The sequence below is a fragment of the Haplochromis burtoni genome, unplaced genomic scaffold (genome assembly GCF_018398535.1).
Source record: "Haplochromis burtoni strain Fernald_Lab_line unplaced genomic scaffold, NCSU_Asbu1 Contig_752, whole genome shotgun sequence".
NCBI lineage: Eukaryota > Metazoa > Chordata > Actinopteri > Cichliformes > Cichlidae > Haplochromis > Haplochromis burtoni.
This window is the reverse complement of record NW_024583113.1, coordinates 43,353-55,374: the sequence shown is the minus strand read 5'-3', so window position 1 is coordinate 55,374 and position 12,022 is coordinate 43,353. Positions and strand designations below refer to the sequence as shown.

Here is a 12,022-nt window from a genome sequence, read left to right as displayed (position 1 = left end):
GGTAGATACCAGAAGGATAAAGATACAGATAAAACACAAACAAATATAAACTCAGTAAGATAATACACTATATACAGCGGTAGCATACGCGCTTTAAGGTGTCAGATTCTCTAAATAAAGGCCTCCTGGCTGTTCGCTAAAAACTGAACCTCGTTTTTATTCATTTCATTTTTGAGTCGTTTGTATTTTCCACATGAGCGCGCACGCCGCAGCTGTCTCGGCCACGCTTGCAGACGTGGTGACGACATGCGCGTCGAGCGCTATGATTTTGGTGGACAGCCAATCGGCTGCATCCAGGTCACAGAGCCGTGTTTGTAGCGGAAGAGAAGATGGCGGCTGCAGCTGCGGGGAACAGAAAGAGCGGGCTGCTGGAGAAAGTGAGTAAAAGCGTGAACGGATTCTCCTGAGCAGGATGAACCCCTGCGGGGAGGGTCTGTGTCCCGGAGCTGGGAGGTCTATGTCCCCGCTGCAGCTGCTGTGCGGCTCGGTGTGTGTCTGTGTGAGCCGCCGCTAAGGGGCTAAGCTAATGCTAACGAGCTAAAGTGGATACATTCAGAATGAAAACAAAATAAAAACAAAGTTGAGCATGAAGCTGAGAGCCGAGTTTAACCTCTGCGTGGGAAATAAACCGTTATTAGAGGTCAAAGTTCAGCGGTTTGTTCTATTTCCTGCTTCCAGCTGTTAAACAGCTGCACCAAACCGGAAACAGACAGTTCAACTAAACTCACCCGTCTGTTAAACAGGTGATGTAGGAGTGCAGGAGGCGTGCTTCAGAATGAAGCTTTACGTTTCCACACATGAAGCAGGTAAAACATCTGCAGCAGGTGGCGCTGCACGTGGGCACAATAACTCTTGTTCTTTTGCGGAGGGGGGGCGGTTAATTCCTGGAGCACGTTTCTGGGTCACTTCCTGCATTAAAGCAAACATGGCTTTTAAACTGCTGGTGTCAGACACAGTGGGGGGCGTAGAGCAGGAAGTCACCAGCTGACCTGCGATCAGGCGCCCTTCACTGTAAGAGCATGTATCTTGTTTCCGGTCTGATGGTCTGTGTTTGATGGCGCCCTGGTCTTTGTCTTCTTTCAGTTTTTGGACTGCGACGAGCCTCCAAAACCTCTCTGTTGATCTCGTCCCCTCCAGATTTTTAACATGCAAATATTCTTTAAGCCCATTTTTTAGAAACTCATTTTAAGGCTCAGATTTCTTTAGCTTCCATCATACGATGACAGGAAGATGATGTCTCCGCCCTCAACATGAACTCTCGCTGAGAAGAGCTGCAGTCGCCGCCTCCGTGCTTATGTTAGCCTGATCTTCAGATGGAAACTGTCGATTAAACTGCTGTGTTTGTGTTTCAGTGGAGGATCGACGAGAAGCCGGTGAAGATTGATAAATGGGATGGAGCAGCGGTGAAGAACTCCTTGGATGACGCTGCGAAGAAGGTTTAATTTATTATTTTTATCCACATGTTAACAGCAAATATTCAAACATGAGCCGCATGTGTTACTTGTTCTCATTGAAACGTTCCAGCAGTTTACGTCCATGTTTCGGAGACATGAATGACTCTGGTTTAGAGCAAGATGTTTTAAGTAAAAGTAAACAGGAAAGGTTCACTCAGATGAGAGGAGGGTGGAGAACTGCAGCTGTGTGAAGGTGGGAGGAGGGAACTCCTACGTTTGAAGCAACCTGAGCAGTGTTTCTTCAAGGAGCTAATTTCATTGGTCGGATTTTAGCTGATGACGTCAGATTCACACAGGGGGCGTGTCCAAATTCCTGGGCTGCTTCCTCCTGAGGCCGCATTTGTAGACCGATTACGTCACAGCGACGCGCCGAAGGCTGTCCAAATTCGTAGACTCCTCCGAATGCAGCCGACAAATGCGTCCTCCTTTTCCCCGAATTTGAAGGATGTGTCGGGTGTGTCCTTCGTGGCCCACCATATCCCAGAATTCATAGCGCGGCCCAGCCAAACTCCAGTTTCCAACAATGGCGGCCGCTACTAAGTTTTAATATTACTGTTATTAATCTTTCTGGGTCACAAAATAAACTTTTAACATATTTTCAGAGAAAGCAGCTGTGAAAACTTCAAATATCTGCTCGGTTTATGAAGACGCCACATATTTGTAAAAGTGCTTCAACGTTTTCAGAGTCTGTTACCCACCAGTCTGTTACCCACCAGCTCGACAGCTGACCGGGAGCTCGAGGGTCACTGAAGCCGCCGAGAACGGCACAACTCCCGGAGGATCGCTTTCAGATCACCGCGGACTTTTGCTACTCAGGTTAAACGTGATATATGAGTCACTTAGACAACCTAAAGATGTTATTGTTTGTCTTCTTTCAGCGTTTTATTTGTTCCTGAGTGAATCTGTGTGGCTGAGATTAAAGTTAGTTTTCACACAGCTGAATAAACGTCAAACAGAAAACTGATTGAACAGAAGTGTGAGACGGTCGAGAGTTTACTCCGGTGTCCTGTTATATTTTAGACAGCAAGGAGCAGACGGCGAGTTCATTAAACTCCACCCAGACAGCGGTGACACAAAACTGAAGGCTGGACCGTCACATTTCACAGCCTCGCTCTTTGGTCTTCTCGGTCTTCGGAGGACGCAGTCTATGGACACAGCTACAGTCGAAACTTCGTCACTTGTTTAAGCTTTGAATGATGTTTGCAGCATAAAGCCAGCATGCGTGTGAGAGCTTCACTGCCGGCTGGGATTTTTCACTCATCGCGATGAGTCATGAACGCATGTGAAGGAAAGCTGCTGTTCACCTTGTTTGGCTAAACTTCATATCGATATGACCTATCTATGACCTCTGGGCCCTCTGCAGGTGCTGCTGGAGAAGTACGGTTACCTGGAGAACTTCCAGCTGGTCGACGGGCGCCTGCTGATCTGCACTGTGTCCTGTCTGTTTGCCATGCTGGCTCTGGTCTGGGACTATCTGCACCCCTTCCCCGAGTCCAGACCCGTCCTCGCCTGCTGCGTCATCTCATATCCTTCAGCCGGACACATCTCACCTCTGCTTTTAAAAAATAAGATGGTGAACTCACAGTGTGTCATATGTTAAACATGTGAGGGGAAAAATGTTGAAATAAGATTCAAAATTCAGAAACGACAGATGAAAGAGAAAAACGTAAAAATGTTTTTACATATTAAAAACACCGAAAGTCTCATGAATGTCACTGAAACACAAAAACAAACGTTTGTAGAAATGATTCCGTCTAATATGATGATGATGATGAGCGTGTTGGCTTTCCCTAACTCCTCTTCCTCACGTACTTCATCATGATGGGCATCCTCACGCTGTACACCTCCTACAAAGAGAAGAACATCTTCCTGGTGGCCATGCAGAAGGATCCAGCTGGGATGGATCCAGACCACATCTGGCAGCTCTCCTCCTCCCTCAAACGGTCAGTGAGTATGGGAATCAAACCAGCAACCCCCAGCAGTCTGCACATTTCCTCATCTGCGATGGACTCAGAGTGGATCAGTTTGCGTCGGTGTTTTCCAGGTTTGACGACCAGTACACGCTCCGGGTGTCCTTCTCCGACGGGAAGTCCAAGAAGTCGAGAGAGGCGGACTTCACCAAGTCGGTGTCGGCGTTCTTCGACGAACACGGGACGCTGGTGATGGACCAGTTTGAGAAGAGCGTTTCTAAACTGCACGACACGCTCGCCGCCGACAAGAAGACCAAATAAAAGACGGGAAGCAAACGTGGTGTGAGTCTGCCTCCTCTGTTCCTCCTCAGAGTTCACTGGTTTCAGCGCCGGCTCCATCAGGAGCTGCCAGAGGAAACTTATTCATGCATTCATATTAAAAATCTGAAATCTGCAGTCTGTCTGTTTTTACCACCACACTCTGAACAACCCCGGAGGTCAGCACGCTCAGCCGCAAACCGGCGGCCGCTCCTTTATTAGACAGACTCGGCAGCAGGCGGAGTCACAGGTCCGTGTTGCCCACTCATGCTCTGAGAGTGGGAATGATCAGAAACCAGTGAACTTCAGGAGGGACAGAGACCAGAGTCAGAGGCTCAGCTCCACTCTGAAGGGTTTATTTTCCTGTCACAGCTAACTGTCACTCAGAGGTCAAAGGTCAGGTTTAGGTTAGGAACATTTCAGCTATTTAAAAACAACCTGAGACTCAATGCGTCTTCACCGGGTCTCCAAGTATTAAAGGTTTAAGGACCGCTGTGTGACATGGCTGTGGTGGGCGGAGCCTTACGTAAGGGTCACGGAGGTGGGGAATAAGCAGCTAATGATGGCCAACGGTTTAAAAATAAAATGTGATATTTTCAGTGTTTAAAAAAAAGTAAAGTTTTCGTCATTTTTTTCTCTGTGATGTGAGAATCAGTTTGAACTGCAGCAGCAGGTGAACTAACCGGCGCGTCGGCTCACTGGCTGACGTGTTGGTGCCGTACAACAGGAAGTGGACATTGATCAGACCTTTATTTTGAAAGTTTTTTATTCTCAGATGCTTTCTCTGTGTTAAAAAAAACATTAAACTTGGATCTTGTTAGAGAAACATCTGGATGTGTGTCTCACTTTGAGTTCAGCTCTCAGCCCCCACAGGGTCACCTGCACAGGTGAACCTGGTCAGCAACCTCTGGGTGTGGCTTTGGTTTGTGTGGAGGTGTTTGTGGTGCAGCACCGCTGTCCGACCAGCAGGTGGAGAACTCAGGCTGACGTTCGCGTCCACAGGCAGCAGCCGGCGTGCAGCTCCAACACTGTTCACACGGTTTCTCTTAAAGAGTCAGTGATTGGACACGTGGAGGGTCTGAGCACTTCCTGTCTGTGCCTCTGAGCGCCGTCAGGCGTTGATGAGGTTCAGTTTTCCAGCAGCGACGTCTGAACTGACAGCAAAACGATGCTGATTTCAATTTAAAGAAGGTCCTGAGTTTGATTCGCCTGCCTGGCCCGTCCATTCACAGGTATGAATGGTTGTCTGTCTCTCTGTGTTAGCGACCTGTCCAGGGTGTGCCCCGCCTCCTGCAAGTTTTAGCTGGGATAGGCTCCACCCCCACCATGACCCTGTCAAGGATAAGAGGATGGATGGATGCAGTTACATTTTAACCTGACTCAGTCTGCAGCACAGAGATTGAAACTAAAGTTGCTCTTTGAACTGTAAAACATTTCAGAGCTCACGACGTGAAACAATGAAATCAAAGCTTTTAAAGATTTCCTGATAAAAACATGTCAAACTCCAAACCTCATATTTGGCTTCAGTCTGCAGAAACCAAACTGAACAAAGTTACGTCAAATAAAATCGTACGCAACATTCGTGCTGATGATGTAGAGACCGTCTGATACTCACATGTCTTCAAATGGCCTCTGAGACTCCACCCCAAAACCAAGATGGTGGCAGCTAAAATGCTCAGGGTCCAAGAGGCTGAAGCTGCTCAAACACAAAATTTATGTGAAACACAGGAGTTTTTAACCATAATGAGGTCAAACTGGTTCAAATGTAAACTGTTGGAGTCAGCCCGGCACACGGCTGCTGGGTTAGCATTAAGCTAAATAACACAGAAACAACAACAATCAGACAACCGCGTGTAAGCACGACAGGAAGAAGCCCCCAGCAGACTCAGAGGGAGCTCTGCGGTGAGTGTTTGGGATCATCGGTCTAAAGACCTTCATCATAAATGAGCGTGCTTAAATTTGGTCTGTTTTCCCGTTAATCTGACATTATCCAGGTGGCAGTGTCCATCTGTTATTTACAGGCTGTGGGTAGAGCACCTGTGGAAATTTTTTGTTTGTTTGTTTTTAGGTGACAAACACAAATAATAAAAAAAACGCTGGCAGATTATTGTACATGTTTTTAAATTGTTCTCTTTAAGGCAGCACCACTGATGTTATTCACTGCTCACAGAGAGGGGTGTGGCCACCAGACAGGGGTGGGGTTAGTGGTGAGGGGGCAGGGCCATGAGTGCAGGCTGCTGCCTGTCAGTGAGGCACTGATCAGATGTGTGTCAGAGTGTTGCTGTCTCTCGGCCATGGCCTGTCTGATGGCTGCCTGGTCCGTCCACAACCCCACTGTCACCAACTCCATCATCATGGTGAGTATGAGGACTCCAGAGGTATGATGAGGGGTGACCCTCTGTGTCTCCTGCTGGTTTAAGGAAAGGAAACAGCTTTCTAAGCAACGAGACCTGTGTGGGAATCAGCCTGAATGTGACGGTCAGCTGTGTGAGGCTCAGCAAATCTCACATGTTTGGGTTTTAAAGAAGTTAACAGTCCTGCAGCTCCACTGCACCAAGGTCAGCTCCTCAGGGAGGAAGAGGAGAGTCCTGATGATATGAGCAGAGTTCCTCTCATGATGATAATATGATTTTAACTTGAATGATACTGCGGGGTTATCCTCATCGTTTCTGTGTTCACGCACTGAAGGGGCAGTTCTGTAGTGCTGGGGTGTTAGTGCCTCTGTTGGGATTGTTTCTCTAACACAGTGACTGCCAAGACTGGAAACCTACTGCATGAAATGTTGGGCTATAGTGAAAATGGAGTCAGGGTGGACACACGGGTTGATTACAGGATTTTTTAAATGAGGGGCAAATATATGTACTAAACCAAAACTTCGAACATTGCTAAATAATGCTCCGGCTTAAATCGTAAATCTGCAGGGACAAAGACTGTATATAATAGATGGCAGTAAGCACACTGAAATCACTCATTCGTTTCAGGATTCACATTTTAGCGTTTAACCACCACAGCGTTGTTTTTTACCCAGACGTAAACGAGAGGGAGGCGTGCTAATGCTAGCCAGCTTGGTGAGACTGTATGGAGCATGACGCTGATACAGATGATGCTAATTCAGTAACATCACCGACACTGGAGCGCAGCCTTCGTTGACTGTCTGTGAGTACAGTACCCTCACAGCAGCGATATTATTGGTCAGATAGTATCATTAAAAATGCTCCAAAAGGTTCAAGTGAAACTTGCAGCTGCAGCCGCCTGTGTCACCATCCACCTGTCAGTCAAAAGGCCACGCCTCTGACAATGCAAACTTTAAGACTTCCTACAATTTAAACACCCTCGCAGCGTACCGTTGTTATGATGGCTGAGATTATCCACAGAGACCAAACATCATGACTCACTGCTGCCTCTGCTGGAGGAGGTGCAGTTATAATCGAGACCTCCTTGTGGCCCCTCCTAATGTCTGCCCGGGCTGTGATGATGTCACAGCACTGTTTCGGGGTGTGACAATCAAATTCCACGCAGGGGCGGGGCTCCAGTAGCCACGCCCATGACTGGAAGTTTTGAAAGTTTAGTAGCTCTCACAGAGCGGACTCGTGCTGGGAGGTTAGAAGCCTTTCTCCTTTCTTAACACGTGTAAGTACATTTACTTAATACTTGAGTATAAATTTGTGGTACTTGTTCCTCCATTGAGTCTTTTACTAAGACTTTTACACAAACCATGGAGAACTTGTAAAAATGGGATGATGTTAAAATCGTACAGTTTATGGGCTGAAACGATGAGTCACAACAAAGGTTTCTCACTACTTTAAGAACTTTTACAAATCAAATGGAGGAACACATTCATCTGTTGCTGCAGGTGTCTCGATGCTCCAGCAGTACAATTGTCCGGAGGAATAAAATACAGTAATTTAAGTACAGTTTTCAGATTATACTTATGTTGCAGTCAATTTATGAGGTGATCCACAGGTACTTGTACTTCCTTTACTGCTGCACACACAAAGTTTACTCGTAAACATCCTGAAATCTTCTGATTTCCTGAAAAGCTCTTTGTTTAGTCACATGTTTATATGTTTCTGAGCTCAGGATTATCTCTGCTCCTGTCTGTGTGGTCACAAATTATTGGTTATGTGTATGTATTCCTATTCTGCTCGAGTTTTACAAAAAGCATCACTTCCACATAGAAAAATATTCTCAACATGAGTCAGTGATGTAAAGCTGTTCATGCTGCAGTGATGAGTAATGACAGGAAAGTTATTTGGTAGTTTTTTAAGCAGACAAATGGAGACGTCTGAAAAATGTTAGATGAGCCAAAAAAACAAAGATGGAAAAACTCCCAGGCAAGAAATCATTTTTGTTTTTAAATTGTTTTCTCAAACTTTGGCTGACAGGTGACATCAAACACCTGTGACCAATAATATGTCTGCTGTGAGGTTGCCGTAGTAACAAACTGAGCTCCAGGGTTAATGAGGGAAACTGTGGGATTTTGTTATTGATTAGCAGGTATCTGTGTCTGTAGACTGATAACTAGCTCTTAACTTAGTGCTCCTTCCTCTCATCCAAATATGGTCACTTCCTGAAAACAAGAACCAACATGGCGCAAGAGACATCTCAGGCATGCTTCATCACGCGGAGTGAGAAACCTCTGATACTGACCTTTATATTCAGTTTGTGAAGACCCGCAGATAATCCTCAATTGTAATTTAGATCTCAGTACTGAGAGTGAAGAAATCAATGATAAGGGTTACCATGGTGACCATGGCAATAGTTTTGCTGAATCACAGCAGCCGGGTGCTCAGTTTAAATCCTGCACTCAGCCTGTTCTTTAGCTCGGTGACTAAGCTCTGCCCGACAGTTACCTCCTGCTCGAAGGCAGATTAGTGCCTCGTTTGGGTCAGGTCAGTCACACATGGCCGTCCTACAGGAACAACACCGGACTAGCTGACGGCTAATCTGACAACATCCACGTCTGCGTCCAGGCCTGCTGGAAAACATGTAGAGAATCAACAAACCCAGACAACAAACATTCGGCTCTGCAGGATGAGAGCTGACAATCACAACCAGCAGGCTCCTCAGTCAGCTTTTTAAGGAGGGATAGAGGTTCGAAACTCTATTATCGGCGCGCTCTCACTGTACTGCACAAGGAGTTAGAAAAACAGGTTTTCATTTATTTAACCCAAAAAGTTATATCTACAAAACAAAAATGTTGAGCTCATAAAAAAAACTAAACTCAGCCAAAGAAATGTGAAACGACTGCCCAAACAAACATAACTGACCCAAACAGGAAATGACACACAAAGGTATATATAATGGCAGCATGGCAGCACGGTGGTTAGCACTGTTGCCGCACAGCAAGAAGGTCCTGAGTTCAATTCCACCATCAGGCCGGGTCTTTCTGTGTGGAGTTTGCATGTTCTCCCCGTGTTTGCGTGGGTTCCCTCCGGGTACTCCGGCTTCCTCCCACCGTCCAAAGACATGCAGCTTGTGGGGATAGGTTAATTGGATAATCCAAATTGCCACTAGGTGTGAATGTGAGTGTGAATGGTTGTCTGTCCCTGTGTGTTGGCCCTGCGACAGACTGGCGACCTGTCCAGGGTGTACCCCGCCTCTCGCCCTATGACAGCTGGGATAGGCTCCAGCGCCCCCGCGACCCTGAAAAGGATAAGCGGAAGCGAATGGATGGATGGATGGTATATATAATGGCTGATCAGACCACTATGACAAAACAGCAACAACTAAACACAATCACATACCACAAAAACGATGCAGTTCAGTTTGTTAATAAACTAAACAGCAAAGAAGGAAATCAAAAACATTAAACTCAGATATCTAGTTAACTACAAAAACATGTTTAACCTCCTAAGACCCGAACTCTTCCACGGCAGCATTTTTAATTTCTCTTTGATATCTGGGCTGATTGGGACCCAATGAATGTAAAAATTACCAGATTTTTTTACCTGATTTTTATCCATCCATTAGCTTCCGCTTATCCTTTTCAGGGTTGCCGGGGGCGCTGGAGCCTATCCCAGCTGTCTTATTTTTCTAAGAAAAATGAGAGCCACATATGAGGATATTCATTTAAAATTTTGATAGAACAGTATCAGTATAATGCCCTCATAAGTGGATATCAGGCCGTTGTAGAGCAAAATTGAGTATTTTAGTCTAACCCAAAATGCGATGTCCACATATGTGGACGCCAGGTCCTAGGAGGTTAACTAAAGAAAATACACATTCTGCCCCCTTCAACAGGAAGTGGTGGTGTGGTCCAGTCAGCCCATCTATGTATTCAAGTTTTTTAAACACTGGCCAATATCTTTTGTCTGGCAACAAAAGATGCCAGGGATGATGGCAGGTAAGAAACCAGTAAAAGAGACAAAGATTAGTCACAATCAAACCAAAAATCAGAAATGAATTGGTATGAATATATAAGTAAACTAAATGTACGCGCTTGCGAATAGAACAAATGTGTTCAAACCAGTCAATAAACCTATTGCAAACCAAAGTGTGTGATTGTGTTTAGATGAAGGAATGAATTAAAATATGTAAGAGTTGCCCACTTTTAGTGCGGCCATGGTTTTGGCCATCACAAGAGGCTAAGCCTACGCTTGAAGCTACCGAGGTGTTCGTTGGCAGAGGTGACGCAATGCCACTATTATGAATGAAACTTGGTCCAATAACTCCAGCCATACTTATCTTGCCTGTTTAACACATTTATTGCTTTCCATCAGTTGCATTTGTTGTTCAGCAGACTCTTATCAGCGGCCCCAAACCGTTTGCTCCTTCTGACCAACAACACCTGACTCTAATTACATGTGTCTACCATAAAAACATGCCATACTGTTAAAACACAAAAAGTGACCACATAAGGTAACAACAACAAACAATGGCTCCTAGAGCACTTTTTTGACCACCGACCCCTCAAAGGTTCATTGATCTCACCGCTGCACCTACAATCAGGTTACAGTCGCGAGCTAACCATTCATGCAGGAAACCCGCCTGCCCTGATGAGTGAATTCATTCAGCTTCTCTTCACACCAACACACGCTTCAATGGTTTAAACTGTAAACGCTATACACAGTCATATTTTTTTCATTCACCTTCGTGGCTCTCCAGCTGTCAGTGGTCTTCTCTGTCCTGTGCTGTTATCAGTTGCTTTACCATGAGACTTGAAAAAACAAAGATTCAGCGGAGTGAACATTGTTTAGTTCTAGTGTGACTGAGGCTTAGATTAGAGCAAGGACTACAGAAATATGTGAGTGCATCATCCAGGCGAGAGTCTGTGATACTGTGTGTACAGGACCAGCTTTACCAAAATCTGTAAGCTTTTACCAAGTCTCTGTGGTACAGCTTAGGTTCAGCTTTTATTTTAGCAACACACTGAAAAAAACATGTACACGGATGATGGATGGATGATGGATGACGTGGATGGATGATGATGGATGATGGGTGGATGGATGGATGATGTGGATGGATGATGATGGATGATGGATGGATGGATGATGATGTGGGTGGATGGATGGATGGATGATGGATGACGTGGATGGATGATGATAGTGGGATGGATGATGAAGGATGGATGGATGATGATTTTGGGTGGATGATGATTGTTGGATGGATGATGAAGGATAGATGATGGATGGATGGATGATGATTTTGGGTGGATGATGATGGTGGGATGGATGATGAAGGATGGATGGATGATGATGTGGGAGGATGATTATGGTCGGATGGATGGATGATATGAATGGATGATGGATGGATGATGATGATGGATGGATGGATGATGATGTGGGTGGATGATGGATGGATCGATGATGATGTGGATGGATGGATGATGATGATGATGGATGGATGATGGTGGATGGGTGGATGGATGATGATATCAGTGGATGGATGATGGATGATGTGGATGGATGATGATGGTTGGATGGATGATGATGGATGGATGGATGATGATGGATGGATGGATGGATGGATGGATGGTGGATGGATGGATGGTGGATGGATGGATGGTGGATGGGTGGATGGATGATGATATCGGTGGATGGATGATGATGGTTGGATGGATGATGATGGATGGATGGATGGATGATGATGGTTGGATGGATGATGATGGTTGGATGGATGGATGATGATGTGGATGGATGGATGATGATGATGATGATGATTATGATGATGATGATGATGGATGGATGATGATGATGATGATGGATGGATGGATGATGGATGGATGATGATGTGGGTGGATGAAAGATGATGTGGACAGATGATGATGGATGGATGGATGGATGGATGGATGGATGGATGATAATGTGGACGGATGACGGTGGATGATGATGGTTGGAT

The 12,022-nt window shown here is 45.6% G+C and overlaps 2 protein-coding genes across 4 annotated transcripts in view; both read left to right on the top strand.

Annotated features, from left to right (window-relative positions):
* Positions 1 to 258: 258 nt before the first annotated feature.
* spcs2 (signal peptidase complex subunit 2) lies at positions 259 to 4,510 on the top strand. Its single transcript, XM_005950168.2, has 5 exons — positions 259 to 377; positions 1,353 to 1,436; positions 2,818 to 2,978; positions 3,263 to 3,397; positions 3,499 to 4,510. The coding sequence occupies exons 1-5, from the start codon at positions 330 to 332 to the stop codon at positions 3,683 to 3,685; spliced, it is 615 nt and encodes a 204-aa protein (XP_005950230.1). The 5' UTR covers positions 259 to 329; the 3' UTR covers positions 3,686 to 4,510.
* A 1,388-nt stretch (positions 4,511 to 5,898) lies between these two features.
* The window catches only part of abcg1 (ATP-binding cassette, sub-family G (WHITE), member 1), a 19,079-nt gene continuing 12,955 nt past the window's right edge, over positions 5,899 to 12,022 (top strand). The window contains exon 1 of one of the 3 annotated variants that reach the window (XM_014330259.2): positions 5,899 to 6,039. In XM_014330259.2, the coding sequence (XP_014185745.2) occupies positions 5,977 to 6,039 (63 nt within the window). In that variant the 5' untranslated portion in view covers positions 5,899 to 5,976. The remainder of the gene's footprint in view (positions 6,040 to 12,022) is intronic. The other 2 variants (XM_014330258.2, XM_005950169.3) reach the window with 2 other exon arrangements.